Here is a 22246-nt window from a genome sequence, read left to right as displayed (position 1 = left end):
CCTTCGCCGGAACCCTCTGACGCCGGTTTGTTTCCAGTGAATCTGAGCTGCTGTGTCTGTGTGAGGCCAGGCTGCGTCCTTAAACCCAGACGGCACCACAGGGCGGGACATCTGTCCTGGGCTCCCCGCTCCAGCCCTTTACACTGTGAGTGCGAGTCCGTGCCAGGCCCACAGGTGTACAGCCAGTGAGAGGCTGGGATCCCTGGCCCTGCCACCCCGGCCCGCCTGTCCCCATGAGGCCTCTCAGACATTGAGGCCACTGCTGACGTTACTTCTATTAGAAAATGTATTTTGAGTTTATGCGCGGGGTCCCTGAGACCCTCAAGTCAGCAACACCAGATGCCCCCTCTCCTTCCTTCTGTGCGAGCCCGGTGCTGGGGGGTGGAGGGACGGAGGAGGGCCTGGGGGGCGGGCCGTGGAGGCACGTGCGTGGGTGTCCCCATCTCGTTCTCTCCCTGGATGCACAGCTGTGCTCAGCAGTGCCTCCTCAGGGCCGTGGTCAGGTGGTCGTCTCTGCTCCACGTGCCTCTGTGTCTGTTACACCACGGGCGTGGATTCATCCTGTGATTTCTGTAATAATCAATAATAATGACTTGAAAAGGTGGTGTGAGGGCCGGGAGAGCTGGAATGCCTGGATCCCGTTCTGCTCTGGTCACCCCACCCTCGAGCCTGCACAGGAGATGCACTTACGAAGGACAAGAGCAAAAAGGAAAGGATGTCCCTGATTGTGTGCTGGGCCGGATGTCCTGTGAGCCGGCCAGTGCACGTGACTTCAGCTCCAGGCTGGCCTGGCCTTCTTGGCCTGTTTATTGGCGGGCGTGAGCGGTGGGGAGGGGTCCCTCAGGAGCAGGCCCCTCCAGCGGACGCACGTCCTGCTGTCGCCAGAGGAGGGGTGGGAGGCCCACCACCCCACACCTGCGACCTGTCAGTGCCCAGTGGCCCTCCCCAGGGTCAGAGGGGCCCAAGCACCCTCCCAGGACCCACAAGCCGTCCAGTTCACGTCTTCCTCTGGGAGCAGTGGTCAGAGGTCCTCATTTGTCCCCGGTCCCCAGCAGGGGTGAGCCGGTGGGGTGTCAGAGGTCACAGACAGGACCTGGCTGTCCCTGGCTGGGAGGGTTTACAAGTCAGAGTTCAGAAACAAGGACTTGTTCATGCCGTTATTTTAAGATTTTCCTTTTTAGTAGTACAGAGTAGCTGGTTAAAAACTGGCAAAAATTCATGGAAACTGAGCTCAAACCCCAAACTTCTGTGATTTTCCTTGTGCTGAACACGTCATTTTCCCTGAGTCCTTTTGCTAAGGACGAGTGCACAGTAATTGGACCTAAAAATGCATCCAAATTACAGCATCTTCATCAGAATCAGCTGACAACATAATTATGACTGTATTTCCGAATATAAGATCCATTTTTTCATGTTAATCTACTATAAAAAAATGAAAAGAGCTGCTTTGTTGTTATTTTGGTAGGTTAACAATTCTTAACATTTGCAGGATGTAGCCTGATCTGACACTTTCTTTGCATGTTTTGGCATCTTGTTGATACACTGCCGTACAAATGTCTCTACAGAGCGCACGGTTTTCCTCCTGGTCAGAGGCCTGTCGGGGTGGTGTTCACAGAGGATGTTCCAGAGGGGACCCTGCTGGGGCCTCTACGCAGGCTGCTCCCAGCAGGAGACTGCACTGTGGCCAGCAAAACCGAGCCCACCCACCAGCACGGCTTGGGGGGTTTGTGGTCCTGTCGGCTGTGGTGTAGCGTGTTGCCTACCACTGCTGAGCCTGGCGGGGCCGAGTGGCACATCGGGGACCATGGGCCCGCCTCAGGTAAAGCTGGGTTCGGCCTTGAGGTCCGCCTCTCTGAACCCCAGTCCTGCGCGTGTTGGGTGGGGATGGGAGCCCTGGCTGGCCGGGAGGTGGGGGAGTGCGTAGGTTGTGTTACTGGGGGAGCAGGGGGAAGGTGTGGAGCCCACTCGGGTGCCTGCTGGAGCCCGAGGGCCCTTCCTAGGGCCGCTTTCACGATCCGTTCAGTGCCTCCTCCCGGAAGCTTCGGATGCTTTAGCCGAGGAGCCCCGCCTGCCCCTGCCCCCGCGTCTGCTGTGCAGCACACATCTCGGCTCCCACATCCCCCGAACACTGTCCCTGGCCCGGCCGGGCTGCAGCCTCACACGGGGGCCGCCCTGCCTGAGCCACTCAGCACTCATCCCTCGGGGCTGCATCCTGACTGCTCTGCTTACCTGTTACCTTGCTTCTCAGGAGGTCTAGCAACCTTCCTGAGGTGTAAAACTCATAGAGGCTCATTGTGGAAAATCCACAAGCGACTATAAAAAAAACCGTCCAGCAGGCAGGATCGTGGTGTATTTCCTCTCAGCCTGGCTGTCTGTTCTTCCGTCCGTCCACCCATAAAGCACGTCTCTCCATTGGGAACAGGGTCGTGTACATACCGAATCGTGGTATGTCCCACTCTGTAGAACTGCACATTTATTCTGAGCGTTTTCTGGATCATTCAGGATTCTCTGAACCTATGATTTTTCAGTGGCTTGTGGAATTTCTCTGGGGGACGTGCCCTGATGTGCCCACTGCAGAGCATGGAGGTGGTTTCTGGAACTTGCTGTCATAAATGACCTCCCTGTTGAGTATCTTTGCGCCTGACCCTTGTTTGCACCTTGGATGATTATGAAGGCCGGCTCTCAAGAAGTGGAACCGCTGCTCAGATGTCACGGGTGAGCGTCTTCGAGGCTGTTGGCCCCTTCGCTGGTGGCAGGGCAGCTCTTCTGAGCCTGCGCCCTGCAGATGGGGCGCTGAGCTGGGCTCCCTGGACCCGCTGGCCTCCGTGATCTCGGCACAGATGCTGGCCTCATCCCCGACTCCGTCTCCCTTGCACCCGGAGCCCCCTGTCTTGTGACAGTCATCCTCGGTCATGTGTGCTTGTCTCCGCCTGTACCTCGGGGACCCCAGGCCCAGTGCTGGACACATGGTGGGCCTTTGGGAGACGTGCTGATCGATGGCAGATGGCCAAGGCCAGGCGGTGCCCCGGGCGGCCCAGGTCTCCAGGCCATGTGGGACGCTGGGCAGTAGGTGAGTTACAGCTGATGCCAACGCTCCTCACATGTAGATGCAAAAGTAGTTCTATTTATTTGGTCTCCAGACAATACTTGGTATACCTGGGAACTAAGGGACCCCACACAATAACCCGGAAGTGCTGCTCTGTTACATGTCATGGAATTCCCTTTCTCCTGAAAGCATGACAGGAATCAAGAATACGTCCAGGTCCATTGGGAAATCGTTTCAGTAAGGACCCTAAGATGCAGTGGGGCTTGTCTGTCTCTGCGGTGGGCTGGTGACCTCCTCTGTGCAGGACCTCGTGCCTGATTCATCTCTGCGTCTCTGGTGCCTGCAGTGGGGTCTGCCCTGTGACTGCTGTTCTGTGGACGCTGAAATGACCAGGAAAGAACTGGAATGTGACTTGGGGATTATGTTCCTCTCTGTAGTGACTTTTATTTCAGACTCCGTTGGCTGCAGGGATAAGCGTTTTAGCTTTAACTTGGAGGCACTCAGCTCATGGTCTGCAGCCAAACAGAGTTCATGTCACAAGCAGGTGGCCGAGGGTCTGGGCTTTGCCTTGGGCAGATTGCTTCTCCTCCCAGCCTCAGTGTCCTCAGCAGTGGAGTGGGGGTGACAGACCCCTTTTTGCCTAAATGTAGGGTCATCGTAGGATCAGCGGGGCACACGTTGAAGACAACATGGCCTCTTACAAAGAGAAAAGGTATTGCTGTAATCTCTTCTTGTTTTGGAAGCATTTTGGATTCCTTAGGAATAAAGCATTTCTTGGAAAAAAAATATCCGTTGATGGTATTCATGAGAGATTTTCATTGACAAAGCAATGTTCTGCTTTGTTAAATTTCTATTTCGTGTATTATTTGGTGGGAAAGAATTCTCATAGGTCATTACTTCGCCTGCGTGTTCGTGGAGAAACCCTTTCTTTGAAGGCAGCCAGGGACTCGTTTCTGTGACTGCAGCGCCTTGCGGGCTCCGTCCTCACTGTGGCAACTCCGTGTAGGCCCACTGCCTGCCTTCCTCTTCTCTTTACTGGTCTTGCTGTAAAGAGAAGCAAAACGGGGTTGGGAAGAGTGGAGCCGTGGAGATCAAGAGGGATTTTTGTGTGTTTTTGTCTTAAGATGGGAGCAGTAGTGGTGTGTAGAGACCAGCAGAGAGGGAAGAGACGAGGACCTGGAGAGAGACGTGAAGTTACTGGAGCAGCGTCCTTGAGAGGGTGGGAGAGGCTGGAGTCCAGAGCACTCCGGCCGTGGCGTTGCGCTTTGTCCAGTGCCTTCCAGGGTGAGGGCCGTGGGAGCCGTCTTCCCAGGTGTAGGCGCTAGGGGTGCAGAGTCTTTAGAAAGCGTCAGAGCGTTAACAACGTTTCAGTGCTGGCCTGCTTCCTGTGATCTCCACGAGCTGCCCGTTCTAAACAGTGTTAAACATTCTGCCTGCCCCGGGGCGCACCAGCCCCGTTGATTCCCCCACCCCTTCTGTGCCGCAGCTGGGCTGGCCCACCCTCCTCCCAGCGGGAGCGGCGGGTGGATGCATGAAGACGCAGGCGGGTGGCGGGTAGTGGAGGACGCTCTGGAGCTGTCTTCTGGCTGCTTCAGCGAAATAGGAGGCAGGTCAGCAGCGCAGTGAGGATGGGGGTGACAGAGAGGAAGGGGTGTGACGGATTTGTTCTCCATCGACAGAGTTGGTGGTCCAGAGGCCTTGTAGGACTGCGAGGCCGGTTAAGAGTCCCCGTGAGGCTCGCGACGGAGACTGTTGGGGAGCCAGGAAGCTGGGGGTAGATTTTCAGTGGTTACAGCTGCCAGAGAGAGCACAGGGTAGGTGGAGGCTTGGATTGAATCCGGGTGTGGTTACTGAGCGCTCCTGTGCTCCCCCTGCAGAGGAGGCCTGCTACCTGCATGTCCTAATCAGTTCTGCGACCGAGAGATTATTACTGCTTCTCCAGGGGTCACCCTGCTTCACAGCATTTAGGGACTGGAGTTGGAAATTTAACCTTCAAACCATCGTACCAATTCTTCCTTTCAGTGTAAATGTGAAAAAAAAAAATCTAGCTTTTGTTACTGGATTCTAAATTTAATGTTCCTGTATGTGCCTGTAATTATCTTATCCGACTCAAAAATGAGTTTTTTCCCCATATGTCTTCCTGCCTAGTATAATGGGATGAACATAACGGACTATTAGTAAATATTTGTGAACAGCAATAATGCTTTAAATAGGAATTAAGTGGCTTAAGAATGCAACAGCTTCCTGTCCTTCTTGTTCTTGGTTCCTGGGCCCCCAGTGAAAGGTGCTTGGCTCTTGAGAAATGTGATTTTGATCATTTTTCCCTTGCACCTCATTTGAGTGAGTCTCACTAGGATACTTCATTGTTGTCAGTGAGGTTCATTCATTTGAAGATTGGATTAATTTTCAGGTTTCATGTTCGTTTTTAACTTTTTTCACGTCAATCCTGAATCTAGGCTCTTGAGTAGGTTAGGGTTGCAGGGAGGTCCGTATCAGACACGGTCCAGAAGGACTGAAGTTTTGAAATATTGAAGAAAGACTTTTCTGGCCGCTGGGGCCACCTGAAGTGAGAAGTGAGCTGCCTGGCCGTGTAGTGTTCACCAGCCAGAAGGACACAGCGTGTCGGAGGCTAGTGATCGCTCAGAAGAGCAACCTTCAGTATTTTTCTTTGGCAATTGGATATAATCATTGTTTTTGTGAAGATGAAGTAACATATTTTGCTTTTTTTTTCCCTTACAGAAAACCCAGCCATCTTCATGTGTAAGTGTTGTAACCTTTTCTCGCCAAGTCAGTCGGAACTCCTCTCGCATGTTTCTGAGAAGCACGCAGAAGAGGGCGTGAGTGTGGATGAGATCATCATTCCCCTGAGGCCTCTGAGCACCCCCGAGCCCACCAACCCAGGCAAAACCGGAGATGGTAAGGGGGCCGGGTGAGGGCGCCACGCCCGTGCTGTGCCTGTGGCTGGCGATGATGCTGGTTTGCTCTCAGATACTTTGATTCTGACTTTCTATGCAGTGGGCATAGGGCCTCAGACAAATCCAGATTTCTAAGCAGAAGTCACAGGGATTTCCATCTGTAGATCTGTTCAAATAAGATTGTGTCTTTGAATTCCCTGTACCCAGTCTCTGTAGGTGCTTCTCCAGTGCCTGCTTGGTAGATGGAGGGATGAGTGAATGAATGAATGAAAGGAGTTGACACCATCCGACAGGGTAAAAAGCCTGCGCTTGTTGTCAGACAAGCGTGGGTTTAACCCAGCTCCAGCACCTGCCACTGCGTTACCTGAAGCAAGTGATAGGACTTCTCTGAGCCTCACTTTTCTCATCTGATAAATGGAGACAGATCTGCCTGTCCCACGGGGGCTGTGAGGATTAAGTCAGAGACATGGGACGGCACCGAGGATGGTGCCTGGCACAGAGAAGACAGAAGGGAAGCTGCTGTGATAACATACGTCATGAATGAGTGAGTGTATGTAATCTTAGAAACAGCATGGCTGGACTGCTCACATGTGCCCGGAACAAGGATTCCTGTCGCAGAGCTTTGACTCGCAGAAGCCTTCAGGTTCACAGTCAGTGTCGGACGTGAGACACATCTTGTCCTTCGTGTCCAGACGCCTCCCACTGAGTGGCATCCGAGGCAGCCGGTGGATGGATGAGAGAAACCGTCCAGGCACTGTAATTAGGTCCCTGCAGACAAAGAAAATATATAGTATAGGAGGAACAGCTGCAAACCAGAGTCAGGAAAAGCCCCCACAAAACTATTTTCACAAAACTATTTTTATACGATGAGAGACGACGGCCAGTCTCCTGTGCAGAAGCTCAGTCTGTGGCAGTAAACGTCCTGTCGCAGGATTCATTAGTCACACTAATAATCCAATTGCCCTTTCCTGGGAATATTCAGATGGGCATTTGGAAGCAGGCTGGCTTATTGATCATCTGTCTGACGCTGTTAACGGGGAGAGACTCCAGACACAAGATGTTTTGGTTAACGAGTCCCTCTGGCTGTTGCCAGGGTGCCCAGAGAAACATGCCTGACAGAGGATTGAGTTGTTGAGAAGTTAGGAGAAGTTCTGCTGGTTAATGTTAGCGGCATAAGGTGGAAACTAAGAATCCAGCCTCTGAAGCTAGTAGGGTGAGTGAGGAGGGACAGGTAGTGTCTGTGTGGGGTCATCGCTGGTGTTGGTGGTGTGTCCAAGGTGTTGCTCATCCCCGTCCGGCCCTGGGAGCAGGCCTGTCCTCTCCCCGCTGGAGAGAGCGGGGCTGAGGTGGGAGGTTACACGTGACCACGGCACCACTGATTCTCTTTGCTTTGGGGAAGTGCATTGGGGAGGAAGCTCTACGTCAGGCACTAAGAATCCACCACATGCCCCAATTAAAAAATGGGCAGAAGACCTGAATAGGCCTTTTTCCAAAGAAGTCATACACGTGGCCAACAGGTATGTAAAAAGATGCTCAGCATCACTGATCACCAGGGGAATGCAAGTCAGTACCACCATGAGATACCACCTCGCACCTGTGAGAATGGCTGTCATGAAAATGATAAGACATAAGTGTTGGTGAGGGTGTGGAGAAAAGCAAACCCTCATGCACTGTTAGTGGGAATGTAGATTGGCGCAGGCATTGTGAAAAACAGTAGAGAGGTTCCTAAAAAACTAGAAATGGAACCAGCACGTGACCCAGCAGTCCCACTTCTGGGCATGTGTTCGGAGGAAATGAAACCAGCATCTCAAAGAGACACCCGCACCCCATGGCCACTGCAGCATTAAATCCGCCTTATCTGTGGTTTTACTTTCCAGGCTTTCTCTTACCCTCAGTCAACCATAGTCTAAACATCTTAAGTGGAAAATTCCAGAAATAAACAGTTCATAAGTTTTAAATTGCGTGCTGAGTAGCGTGGTGAACCCTCATTTATCCTGCCCGAGATCCCCTCCCATCGAGATGACATCATCTGCTCCTGACATACACCCAGGGTCACCTGTGGCAGGTGATCCTCCCTCTGACACATCGTCAGGAGGTCACAGCAGCCTAAGGCTACATCACAGTGCCTGCGTCTTTCACCTCACTTCCGCTCACCACGTAGGTATTTTGTCTTCTCGCATCAAACAAGAAGAAGGCTGAGTACAGTGCAGTAAGATATTTTGAGAGAGAGAGAGAAACTACTTTTATTATAATATATTGTTATAATTATTCTATTTTATTATTATTGTTGTTAACCTGTCACTGTGCCTATCATAGCCATGTATGTATAGGTAAAAACATAGTACTTATAGCATTCAGTGCTGTCTGTGGTTTCAGGCAGCCACTGGGGGCCTTGGAAAGTGTCCTTATCCATGATGAGGAAGGACCACTCTATTCACAATAGGCAAGATATGGAAACAACCTAAGTGTTCAGCAACAGATGAATGGATGCAGAAAATGTCACACACACACACACACACACACACACACACACACACAGGAATATTATGCAGCTATAAAAAAGAAGGAAATCCTGCCATTTGCAACATGGATGAACCTGGGGGGCATCATGCTGAATGAAATAAGCCAGACACAGAAAGACAGATGCTGTATGGTCTCACTTATATGTGGAATCTAAAATTGCAAAATTCATAGAACCAGATGGTAGAACAGTGGTTGCCAGGGGGTGGGGGAAGTGGGGAGATGTTGGTCAAAGTGTACACATTTTCATATTAGATCTAGAGATTATAGCTAATAATAATTAGCACCATGAGTGTAGCTGCTAATACTGTGTTGTATACTTGAAGTTTGCTAAGAGAGCAGATCCTGTGTGTGTTCTCACCACACACACAGTAGTTATTATGTGTGGTGGTAGATGTATGTGTTCATTAGCTTGATTGTGGTAAACATTTCACAGTGTATACGTATGTTAAGCCATCTTGTTGTACACGTTAAAAACACACTCGGGGCTTCCCCGGTGGCCCAGTGGCTGGGACTCTGCACTCCCAGTGCAGGGAGCCCAGGGTCTATCCCTGATCAGGGAACTAGAACCCGCATGCCGCAACTGAGAGTTCACGTGCCGCAACTAAAGAGCTCCCACATGCCACAACAAAGACCCAGCGAGCCAAATAAATTAAATAAATAAGTAAATAAATATTTTTTAAAAATCACGTTGTACAACCTAAATATATACAGTTTTTATTTGTCAGTGATACCTCAGTAAAGCTGGGGAGAAAAGAGAATCTGCCTAGTGCCAGGGGCTCAGAGCTCAGCCACCCTTCCCTGTGCCATCTGGTCTGGGAGTGAGTGAGGCTTGTCCGTCCTCATCCCACCAGGAGCCTCGCCTTCCCCACAACCACCTCCCTGTTGAGCGGTCAGGGGGCCTTGGCTTTCCAAAGAGTAGCTTAACGGACAGATGCAACCACAGCTTTAGTCAAGAACTTTGAATGTTTGTGTCCCCACCTCTGGGGCTGAGCATCTGTAAACTCAGAAAACTGGATAATCTCTTTGGTAAAATTCCTCTGACAGACAGATGTCATATGGATTAACAGGCAAAAAACTCTGAGAAAGGCTGTTACAAAGCTCTTCATTCTATTTTTATTCAGCTTTGCTTATTAAGGTTTTCTTCCTTCTCAAATGAAGCATGGAATAAGAGATAAAATAATTTGAAATTTTCATTTTATTTATAAATAATAAATGAATAAGTTATAGTAAAGCAGAATTTCACATGGAATTATGTGCGTCAGTGTTGTAAGGTACACACGTTCTGACTTCTACACTTTCCCTCCTCACCTGCGTTAGTGGAAGACATCTGCACGGCTCAGGAGGCTGTCCTCAACTCCTCCCTCTTCCTAGGAACTTGGGCCCTGGCCCAGGCGGGGTGGGAGGCCCTCCTCTGGGCTGCTATAACCCCGCAAACATGTGTCAGTCTGTCCTTCCCGTCTGTGCTTTCCTCTCTGTCCCTTTCCCCTGCTTACCAGGGTGAGCCGAGGAGGGGACTCGGGCTGTCCCAGGTCCTGCACGGCCCCCGACACAGGGTGCATCCCCTTCCTTGTGTGTTGATGGAAACAATCACCTCTATTGTCGTTTGTTTTCTCACCACCAGCCTTGCTGCTCCTCTGTCTTCCAGAGGATATGCTCCATTCCACCGTCACCCCTCAGTCAGGAAGCTTTGGTGGCTCCCCTTCGTCCAAACCAGAGCTTCCCGAACTTATCAGACCTGGAAACCCTTCTGACCAGCACAAGCCCTCTTACTTTCTCTGCGGTGTCTCTGGCAGCGTGAATTCACCGTTAGGGCTGTTCCTTCTCCTCCTCTGGTACTGTGGGCGCCGTGAGACCTGAGCAGGTTCTCCAGACCCCAGACCTTTCTCCTCCTTGAGGTTGCCCTTGAACCCTTCCCAAAATCTCCCCTGCACTTCTGCAGGCACATATTGGTGCTTGTCCTGTGCCAGGCTGTGCACTGTGTGAGTAAACCCGTCAAAGAAATCGCTTTACTCCTTTATACTTTTTAAAAATTACAAAAGTAATAATTTGCTGTAAAAATGTTAAAATGATAGAAAATGGGGAAGGTACATCTTCCTAACTATCCCTCCAAGATCCTAGAAATACTGAAGCTAAATCCGGCCTCTAAACCCTGACAGTTCACTGAATTAAATTTTGGAGACAGCGTTTGGGGTGAAGCAGAAAAGCATAGCTTTATTGCTTTGCCAGGCAAAGGGGGCCCCAGCAGGCTAATGCCCTCCAAACTGTGTGTCCCCACCTGGAGGGGTAGTGAGGCGTGTTAGAGTAATGGTTGCAAGAGGGCGTGCTCAGCTCGTGGACACGCTCCTGATTGGTTGGTGGGCAGGTAAGTGGGCGTCAGCGTCGTCATCCTCTGGTTCCACCCGGTCTGGGGTCTGTGTACGCGTGGGCAGCATGCAGCTAACTTCTCCCACCTGGTGGGGGTTTCCTGCAGAACAGCTCAAAGATACTGTTCTGTGCAGCCCTTGAGGGGGAACCAGGATCCGGCCCCCAGGCTGCACTAGTGTTTCTTGGATGCTCCCCCCTTGTCTCTGCATCCCCTCCCTCCCCTAATTAGCAACTGTTTGAACCTGCTCCTTGGAACTCAGGGAAGGTCATGGAATGGAGCCTATTTCCCATAATCAAGAAATGGGAGAATCATCAACAGAAAGACACTGGAACTCACCAAAAAAGACACCTCACATCCAGAGACAAAGGAGAAGCCGCAATGAGATGGTAGGAGGGGCGCAATCGCGTTAAAATCAAATCCCATAAATGCTGGGTGGGTGACTCACAAACTGGAGAACAGTTATAGTGCAGAAGTCCACCCGCTAAAGTGAGGGTTCTGAGCCCCACATCAGGCTTCCCAACCTGGGAGTCCAGCAACGGGAGGAGGAATCCCCAGAGAATCAGACTCTGAAAGCCAGTGGGATTTGATTGCAGGACCTCCACAGGACTTGTGGAAACAGAGACTCCACTCTTGGAGGGCACACACAAAAATGTGCTCACCAAGACCTAGGGGGAAGGAGCAGAGACCCCAGAGGAGACTGAACCAGACCTACCTGCTGGTGTTGGAGGGTTGCCTGCAGAGGTGGGGGGCAGCTGTGGCTCACCGAGGAGGCAGGGGCACTGGCAGCAGGGGTTTTGGGAAGTGCTTATTGGTGTGAGCCCCTCCCAGAGTCCGCCATTAGCCCCACCAAAGAGCCTGTGGACTCCAGCACTAGGTGGCCTCAGGCCAAACAACCAACAAGGTGTGAACACAGCCCCACCCATTAGCAGACAAGCAGATTAAAGTTTTACTGTGCTCCGCCCACCCAGCCCTACCCACCATCAGTCCCTCCCATCAGGAAGCACACAGGAGGCTCCTAGATAACTTCCTCCACAAGAGGGCAGACAGCAGTATCAAGCAGTATCAGCAGTATTTCGTCTTGTGGAACTGAAAACCACAGCCACAGAAAGATAGAGAAAATGAAAAAGCAGAGGACTTTGTACCAGATGAAGGGACAGGATAAAGCCCCAGAAAAACAACTAAATGAAGAGGAGAGAGGCACCCTTCCAGAAAAAGAATTCAGAATAATGATAGTGAAGATGATCCAGGATTTTGAAAAAAGACTGGATGCAATGATTGAAAAGTTTACCAAAGACCTAGAAGAATTAAAGAGCAAACAAACAGAGATATGCAACACAATAATGGAAATGAACAATACACTAGAAGGAACCAATAGCAGATTAACTGAGGCAGAAGGGCGAATAAATGACGTGGAAGACAGAATGGTGATCATCACTGATGCAGAAAGGAATAAAGAAAAGAGAATGAAAAGAACTGAAGACAGCCTAAGAGACCTCTGGGACAATGTTAAACGCACCAACATTCGCATTATAGGGGTCCCAGAAGGAGACGAGAGAGAGAAAGGACCTGAGAAAATATTGGAAGAGATTATAGTTGAAAACTTCCCTAACATGGGAAAGGAAACAGTTACCCAAGTCCAGGAAGCGCAGAGAGTCCCAGGCAGGATAAACCCAAGGAGAAACACGCCAAGACATATAGTAGTGAAGTTGACAAAAATTAAAGACAGAGAAATGTTATTAAAAGCAACAAGGGAAAAATGACAAATAACATACAAGGGAACTCCCGTACGGTTAACAACAGATTTCTCAGCAGAAACTCTGCAAGCCAGAAGGGAGTGGCAGGATATATTTCAAGTGATGAAAGGGAAGAACCTACAACAAAGAATACTCTACCCAGCAAGGATCTCATTCAGATTCGATGGAGAAATCAAAAGCTTTACTGACAAGCAACAGCTTAGAGAATTCAGCACCACCAAACCAGCCCTACACCAAATGCTAAAGGAACTTCTCTAAGTGGCAAACATAAGAGAAGAAAAGGACCTACAAAAACAACAACAAAACAATTAAGAAAATGATAATAGGAACATACATATCGATAATTACCTTGAATGTAAATGGACTAAATGCACCAACCAGAAGACACAGACTGGCTGAATGGATACAAAAACAAGACCCATATATATGCCGTCTACAAGAGACCCACTTCAGACCTAGGGACACATACAGACGGAAAGTGAGGGAATGGAAAAAGATATTCCATGCAAATGAAAATCAAAAGAAAGCTGGAGTAGCAATAGTCATATCAGATAAAATAACTTTAAAATAAAAAATGTTACAAGAGACAAGAAAGGACATTACATAAAGATCAAGGGATCCATCCAAAAAGAGGAGATAATTATAAATATATATGCACCCAATATAGGAACACCTCAGTACATAAGGCAAATGCTAACAACTATGAAAGAGGAAATGCAAGGCAGAAATAGAGACCCAGATGTAGAGAACAAACACATGGACACCAAGTGGGGAAAGCGGGGAGGGTTGGGGGGGACGAACTGGGAGATTGGGATACCAAATTGTACACTCTAAATATATGCTGTTTATTGTCTGTTAACTGTATCTCAATAAAAGTTCTTAAAAAAAAAAAATAGAAATGGAGGACTTCCCTGGTGGTTCAGTGGTGAAGACTGCATGCTTCCACTGCAGGGGACTCAGGTTCAATCCCCGCCAGGGAAGTTCCACATGGTGTGGCCAAAAAAAAAAGAAAAGGAAAAAGGATGGAAGACACAGGAAGACTTTTGTGCCCAGGAGCCGTGTGGGGTCCTGCTCAGTTTCTGTACCACTGCTAACAGTTGTGTTCCTAGACATTTCTGTATGCCTATGTAAACATATAAACTCTCTGCAGTTGCCTTGTTATTTAATAACAGAAATGAGATCATGATATATGTCCTGTACCTGTTTTTTTAATGTCAGCAATATAGGAATAGCCTGCCACTTCACTACCAGCGTCTCCTGATTCTTTCTACTGTCTGTATTTCATCAGATGGGTAATTCTTAATTTACTTAACTTTTTCTTTCCTGATGACATATATCTTCTCCCCAACTTTATGTCATTATAAATGAGGTCACAGGTAAAGTTTACGTAAAATTCACCATTTTAACCACTTTAAAGTGTAAAATTCAGTGGTTATTAGTATATTTACACTGTAATGCAACCATCATAGATACCTAGGAAACCCTGTTACCCATTAAGAAGTCACTCCCAATTTTCCCTTCTATACCCTGGCAACCAGTAACCTACTTTCTGTCTCTATGGGTTTGCCTGTTCTATAAATTTTATATGAATGGAATCATATAATACGTAGTGTTTTGTGCCTGGCTTCTTTCATTTAGCATCATGTTTGGAGGTTGTAGGCTCTGCAGTACTTCATTCCTTTTTTTGCCCACCCATTGGTCTGTTGCTGAACTTTTGGGTTGTTTCTGCTTTTTGGCTATCATGAATAACGCTTCTGTGAACATTGGTGTAGAAGTTTTTGTGTGGATATAGGTTGTGATTTCTTGAATATGTACCTCGGAGTTAAATTGTTGGGTTGTAGGGTGATTGTGTTTCACTTTTTGAGGAGGGGTCTGCAAAACTGTTTTCCGAGCAGATGAAGTGTTTTAGATTCCCATTAACAGTGTGTGAGGGATGCAGTTTCTCCACATCTTCTCCAGCACTGCTAGTTCTCATCTTTCTGACTGTGGCCATCCTAGTGGGTGTGAGCTGGTATCTCACTGTGGTTTTGATTTGTATTTCCTCCATGATTAATGATATTGAGCATTTAGGTCTTCGGGGGTATATCTTTCATATCTATATTCTGTTTCATTCATTTCCACTCTAATTTTTATTATTTCTGTCCTCTGCTTGCTTTGCATTTAGTTTGCTTCTGGCTTTTCTCGTTTCTTAGGTTGGAAGAATAGGCTTCTGATTTGAGGTCTTTCTTCTTTATTTAACATAGGCATGTACAGCTTTAAACTGGTCTCTAAGCACTGCTTTCATTGCATCTCATAAGTCTTGGTGTGTTGTGTTTTTCTGTTTTTCCATCTCAATGAATTTTCTAATTTCCCTTATGATTTCTTCTTTGACCCATTAGTTATTTAGGAGTGCCATTTAATTTCCATGTATTTCTGAATTTCCCAAATTTCTTTCTGCTATTTATTTTTCATTTTAGTCCTTATAAACTTATTGAGACTTGATTTATGGCCTGTCATTGTGGTCTAACCCGGAGGATGTTCCGTGTGCACGTGAGAAGGATTTGTATTCTGCTGTTGATGGGTGACATGTTCTGTGGATCAATATATGTGTTGGTTTACAGTGTTGCTCTTGTCTTCTATTTCCTTGATGATGCCCAGATTTCATAACTGAGGAACCTGTGGTTCAGAGACTAGAGGAGCTGAGACAACATGCTTGAGGTCATCTGATTCGCAAGGTGGAGAGTGAGATTTGGGGCCAGCACGCCTGCGTGTGTGTTGGGCTGCACCTGCAGGCCTGCCAGGCCTGTGCTTGCCCAGCTCCGAGGCCGAAGAAAGAGCCCGGAGTCAGCAACAGAGACATCACTGGTTTAATGGGTGGGGATGCTTACCTGTCTCAGGCAAGGTCCGGAAGTGACACCCCACCATGTGCGGGGCACAGTGGGCAGGACATGGGACGGTCTTCGCCCCTGCGGGGAAGGGGAGATTACCAGTTATAGGGGAACTGATGTCAGGTGGGCTCATTAGTTACCAGGGGAACCAGTAGAGGGGCACACCCCCCACTGCCCCTTTGATAAGCTGTCATTATCACGGGGCTGGGGCAAGTAGGTAGGAAGGTCAGTTATGTGAGTAGGATGTAGGTGAAGCAGCCCTGATTGGGCAGCGGGTGGACAGAGAGCAAGAGAACAGCCATCTTGAGTGGCCTGACCATACACTCCACCCCTGGATGGATACCCTGCACGGCCCTTACACTCTTGGGCCGCCCGTCTTCCTCCATGTCCCTGGGGTCAGGTATGCAGGGGGCACTGCAAGCAGATACCACAGACACAGTACAGACGGCAGCAGCCGGAGTAGCAGGGGTAGGAGTGTCTAGTCACTGTGTGCTCAGAACAGTCATTTGCCACGCGGGGGGCAAATTTTGGAGCCTAGTGCTTACCAGGTCGATGGAGAGGGAGTCGATAGCAGCACTGCCCTGTCCAGTTATGAGGAAGGTAAGGCCGCGCCTGGTTTTCACAAGCCCAGAGCCACCCCCATGGGGAGGGGAAGGCCCGGGTTTAAAGGGAACGTTCGTCATTCCTGGCCTAGCCAGGAGTCAGTGGTCTCAGTATAGGTCTGCTGCCCCGTGTTATGTTGGGGGCCATTAGGGGTAGAGCCATTCGGTCTTTCCAAACACAAAAACAGTGAATCCCCCTAGTTGGACTTGTGTGTCCAGACGGGAGCCTATTCTGCTCCACACAGCATAGCCCGGGGTGGGGGTGGGGTGGGGGGTGCTCACGGGCAGCCAGTTGTAGGGTAACGTCTGCCAGCAGGGGGGTCCTCCTGATGTATTGGGATATGGGACCGGAAGATGGTGCGTCTTTCTCCCCCGTGGTCAGCAGTCCTCACATCGTCGCATTAGCCAGGTCAGTTTTTCGTGGGAGCCCGGAGGAGGGCGACGGTGGCATGTGGCTGCAGGCCCAGCAATTAGACTCGTTTTGCACTGAGGCCGGCATTGCTGCTCAGTACTCGGATGTATTTCCCTCGCTCAGGCTGGGACGAAACGTAAGACGCCTGGCAGGCCCAACTCAGGGGAATTGTGACCATTGAGCAAATACAAGCAGTGACCGCATCTGAGATGACAGCACAGCCGCCTGTGGTTTCTGTCCTGGTCTGCAGTACAGTTCAGAAAACTCTTCAGTAACACGAGAACGTGTCTAACATCACATATACCGTGGCCACCTAGTTTTACCTTGGATGTCTGAACTGGTCCACTGACTTTCACATGCATTCCCTTCCTCAGTGGCCAAAGCAGATATACAGTGCGTGTCTGAAAGGCCACAAAACAGACTGCATTGGTCAGGGAAATTGAAGTTAAACCAGAATGACGTCCCTTTACCTCAATAAGTGCAGATTTTTCCGTCATTTCCCGTTTTGGTTGCAAATCTTCTAGTAGAAAGCACGGATGATCAAAACATTTGTCCCGAGATGCTGGGGTGCAGGCTCCTACTCCAGGTTCAGATCATGTCCCTCGGTGCTAGGCCTCCTTTACATTCACCTAGTCATTCATGTTGGGGGAAAACTAGGCAGATGTCGTGAACAGGCTCAGAGGTGTGTTAATGGGGGAGACACTTCATAGGCCACACATTTTATCACTTACACCCCGTTGTCACACAAGCATTGTACGTGTGCTTTTAACAGCAGACTTAAAGCAACCAGTGTCACACTTCATGAGTGATTATACTCTGTGACAGTTTCACTAGATAATTTTCTTTCAATCCAGAACATCAGGGCAAAAGTACGGCTAGCAGAATAACTTTCATAAACGCAGGCCTCAGTTCACAGAACTAGAATTTAACATCCACTGAAACGTAATACTGTTCTCTCTACAGTTACCCTCATCTCCACCAAATACAGCAAATCAAAACTGATTTGTTTGCAAAATAAGTCTGGTCAGTTGACCACACAGGCTCCTGCAAACTGGCCTGGGGGGCGGGGGAACTCCTCAGGAGTCTCAGGCTGAACTCCCCAACGGCCTCGCAGGGCCAGGAAAACCATGCCCGAGGCCTGCCGTCAGGCTCTGCCTCGGTCATTTCTCAGCCCCCAAAATATTGAGATCCTGCACGTGCCAGAGACAGTCTTTCCCGCTCACTCGATAAGGCTGCTCACAGCCCAGGAGTTCCCAGTGTCTGAAGGCACCAGGCAGAGAGAAAAGAAAAATGCCTCAATTCTACCCACAGGTGTAATTTACCCCATTACTGTAAGTCAGCCAACCTGAGGGGAAGGGCTTCCCTCTATCTGGACAACACAGATCAAAACCAGTAACACACCAGACAAAACCAACAAAAATTATAACCATATTCGCCAGGTCACTCAGTAACCAATCTTTTTGTTAACTTTTAATGAAGCCATTAGGTTTTCCATTAGGGTTAATTTCTTACCCAGTTCAGCAGTATAATCTGAAATTTATCAGAGACCTGTTATTGTTGAAATGTCCTTCCTGTGAATCTTTTTTTTTTTTTTTTAATTTATTATTTTATTGTCTGTGTTGGGTCTTTTTTTGCTGTGTGCGGGCTTTCTTTTTAGTTGCAGTGAGTGGGGGCTACCCATCCTTGTGGTGCGTGGGCTCCTCGTTGCCATGGCTTCTCTTGTTGCGGAGCTCGGGCTCTAGGTGCGTGGGCTTCAGTAGTTGCAGCACATGGGCTCAATAGTTGTGGCGCACGGGCTTGGTTGCTCTGCGGCATGTGGGATCTTCCTGGAGCAGGGATCGAACCCATGTCCCCTGCATTGGCAGGCAGGTTCTCAACCACTGCGCCACCTAGGAAGCCCCCTTCCTGTGAATCTTTTTGACGATGAAGCACTTTTGCAAAAGCATCAGAGTAAAACAATAACTATCTATAAAAGAGAAAAGACTTAAGAAGTCAAGCTTAAACACCTGATTACAATGTAATTGATAAAGAAACTTGGTTACAATAACTAGAATTATGACTGATTATAACTTTAACCCTTGAAAACCTTAATGTCTGGCAAAAACAGAGAAGCAAGTAATTGTGCATTTCCTGATTGGAAAACTCAATGCTTTAGTCTTCCTCTCCTAAGCAGGCAAAGGTAGATAAACTTAGACCCTGACAGCAATTAATGTTCTAATATTTTATCCTATTTGAAATGGCCCATGAATTTGCTTCTTTTAACTTAGTTTCAAGTTACCAAAATTTGGAGAGACTATTTTAGAAGACATTCCCAAAACATAATTATTTCTATAGAGTTTACCTAAAACTCTTTTTTGTCCTTTACTTTTAGATATCACAAAAGATTAAAGTTCCCGAGAGCCCAAGTAGATGATTTACTTCTCAAAGGCACAAGAGAAATACCAATTCCTTCTAGAAAGTTAGCTTAACCAATGACAAAGACTCACTTTGATACAGCAGCAGAGCCGTGAGAGGCCATTGTTCTCCAGATCTCTGGGCAGCCCCCATGCAGCAGGGACAGCCACCCTGGGATTTCCCCGTAACTTTCGGGATCACCCCTCCAACTTTCGGGTCCCGTATGCTAGTGGACAGCCTCCGCAGCTTTGCATTCCCTGTCCTGTGTCTCCCAGCATCTCGGCGCTCACGGGGGTTTCCTCGGTCTCCAGGCTGCTCCTCCAGTTGTTGGGCTGCACCCCGCAGGCCTACTTGTGCTCACCCAGCTTCAAGGCCAAAGAAAGTGCCCAGAGTTAGCAAGAGAGACATCAGTGGTTTCATGGGTGGGGGAGCTTACACGTGAAGCAAGGTCCTGGGGTGACACCCCACTGTGTGCGGGGCATGGAGGGCCGGACATGGCGGTCTTCGCTGCCCGGGGGAAGGGGATTACCAGTTATAGAGGAATTGATGTCAGGTGGGCTCACTAGTTACCAGGGGAACCGGTAGAGGGGCACGCCCCTCACTGCCCCTTTGATGAGCTGTCGTTATCTGGGGCCTGGGGCAAGTAAATAAGTCATGTGAGTAGGGTGTAGGTGAAGCAGCCCTGGTCGGGCAGGGGATGGAGAGAGAGCAAGAGAACAGCCATCTCGAGTGGCCTGACCACACAATGTTCTCTCGGCATAATCAAATTCTTACCATTGAACTTCTTTTAAAAGTTATTTTCTTTTATTAACTAATTTACTTTTCACTTAAATTCTTCTTGAATACATTGTAATTTAATTTAAAAAAGTATTTCTTAAGACTAATTAGACTGTTAATATGAGAAAATTTCTTCAAAAGTCTTTCATTAAGAATCCCGAGTCCTTTCTCTCCTCTTTTTCCAAGCCCATCAAATTTGAGAGTTTCAGAATCTTAGTTTCTCTCTAATGATTTCCATTCAGGTTTAACCTTCACAATTCATTTTAAGTTGAGAGATTCTTGAAATGGTTTAATTAAACCTTTAACTGAGTAGTAATTGATTTATTATTTTGGTCTCCCTTTATAACACGAAGGTTCCTAAATCCTCTGCTTTATTTTATAGCCTTTTAATCTCTTTTGCTCGTGTTGGAAGTGGTCTGCAGAAGAGCCTTTAATTTCCTCCCTTCTTGCTGATCAAATCTCTGGCTCTGGTCCAAGAAAAAAATTCCCTAATGGACCAAGTTCATTCTCCCTCTTGTGTGTATGTGTGAGTGTGTAAAAGAGAATGTGTGCATGTGAGTGTGTGATTGTATCTGTGAGTGTGTGTGATTGATGGGTGTGTGTGATGGGTGAGTGTGTGTGTGATGGGTGAGTGTGATGGGTGTGTGTGATGGGTGAGTGTGTGTGATGGGGTGAGTGTGTGTGATGGGTGAGTGTGTGTGTGATGGGTGAGTGTGTGTGTGATGGGTGAGTGTATGTGTGATGGGTGAGTGTATGTGATGGGGGTGTGTGTGTGATGGGTGAGTGTGTGTGTGTGATGGGTGAGTGTGTGATGAGTGTGTGTGTGTGAGATGGGTGAGTGTGTGATGAGTGTGTGTGTGTCTGCACACTTGTTCATCCCAGTGGAGGCAGGGACATTGGACTTACCTGAGGAGGAATTTACGTGGGTCTCCTGAGAGCCGGGTTTCGGTTCTTCCATCATTTCTTCTTTCAGACATTTAATAGGGTCTCTTCTCTTCTCCTTTTTATCTCTTCCTTCCCTCCCCTTCCCCTTCCCTCCTTCTTACTTTACTCCATAACTGCACCTGCTATATGCCTGGGTGCTGTGCTAGGTGCTGGGTGAGTTTGCACACGTATGTGCCTCATATGGCAACTGGGAGACAAGCGGGGGGTTGAGGGGAGCCGGGCCAGCTTCCTAACCCGCCACACAGAGGAGCTGCTGAGACTTGAACTGGGCCTGAAGCGTCAGGTTTGTAAAGGGTGCTGCATCCCTGTAGACCTAAATGCCCCTAAAAGCCCCACAGTTCCTTGTTTGTGACATCATCCACTGTCTCTCTGTTGCTGCCTGGGCTCCTGGGAACTAAATGTCGGGGAGGCTGACTGTCAAGGCCTGGCCGTGTTGGTGCTTCAGGATTTTCCTAAATTCTCGAGTTGGTGTGACTGGAGGTTGAGCTGCAAAGTGGGAGTTGGAAGGCTGGCTTTATCCTTGGTCTCAAGCAAAGTGGAATTCATATGCCTCTAATTCTGTGTTGGCTTTCTTGGTGTGCCAACATGTTCTTTAACGTGAAGAAATCGAGGAAAAAGTGCCTTAATAAACAAGAAGGGGTGTACGTCGAGAAATCACAGGATCTAACAGTGGATGGGCTAGGAAGGTAACACTGTCTTCAGAGAGGCAGTCCAGGTCAGGATCCCGGGACATACGTGCCTGTAGCCATGATAGTGAACAGCTGCCGTGTATGGATCACCTCCCAAGGCTGTGCTCAGCATCTAGTGGTCTGCTTTTCTTGATAGTGACTCTATAAAGTAGAGGCCGTTTTGCGTTTATTTTTCAAGTTAGAAACTGAGACCAGTGGGGATTTGAACTCAGGTCGGCCTAAATCCCGGCCGCTGTGCCCTGCAGTGCACATCTAGGCTCCACTGTGTGTCCAGCACCGACCGAGGGCCGCATGACTCAGCAGAAAGATCTGGGCGGGGAAAAGGGAACCTGGATACTGGCTCTGCCAGCTCAGTGGCAAGTTCTGGAAAATGTGCCAAGTCCCTTGAACATCTGGGTCCTTCATTTCTTTTCCTAGTGAGGACTTAGAGTTGCTACCTCCATCTCTGAAGGTTTTTATGAGGATAAAATGAGATAATAGCTGGGAAAGTGCCTCACAAACTTGAGTGATGTACAAATAAAGGGCTTATGTTATTAGATTTTTGATAACGTTGAGATGTTTTTTTCATAATGCTCACATCGTCTTTTATTAAATTTAAAATCTTTGGCGATTCTTTCTTTCCCTTGCTAGGCCGGTCCTTGGATCTGCACGGATAACTTTTGGCTGTGAGGAAGTTGTTCCCAGTTATGGGTTAGGGACGGGGTTGAGATGCACTGTGGCTCACCCCTTTCTTCCTACTGGAAACTCGGGACCTAGGAAATGCCTTGTTTTCTAAATGCTTCTTTTCCTATTATTAAACAACTGATCAATGTGTATTTCTTTATTAAGTATCCACTATGTCTCCAGCTCTGCCCGAGATCCTGTGGGACCTCAGGGTGTATGATAGAAGGTGCGGGGAGAGAAACACAGGAAACGGTGTGGGTGAGTTTGCACACGTGTGTGTCTCACACAGCAACT

General features: G+C 48.5%; 1 protein-coding gene across 1 annotated transcript in view; it reads left to right on the top strand.

Annotated features, from left to right (window-relative positions):
• ZFAT (zinc finger and AT-hook domain containing) overlaps window positions 1–22246 on the top strand; it is a 174830-nt gene that overhangs the window by 19440 nt on the left and 133144 nt on the right. The window contains exon 2 of the mRNA XM_057737087.1: window positions 5786–5962. Within this exon, the coding sequence (XP_057593070.1) occupies window positions 5786–5962 (177 nt within the window). The remainder of the gene's footprint in view (window positions 1–5785; window positions 5963–22246) is intronic.

Source organism: Hippopotamus amphibius, chromosome 5, assembly GCF_030028045.1.
Source record: "Hippopotamus amphibius kiboko isolate mHipAmp2 chromosome 5, mHipAmp2.hap2, whole genome shotgun sequence".
Taxonomy (NCBI): domain Eukaryota; kingdom Metazoa; phylum Chordata; class Mammalia; order Artiodactyla; family Hippopotamidae; genus Hippopotamus; species Hippopotamus amphibius.
Note: the sequence above shows the minus strand (reverse complement) of the source record. Positions and strands in the feature narration are given on the sequence as shown.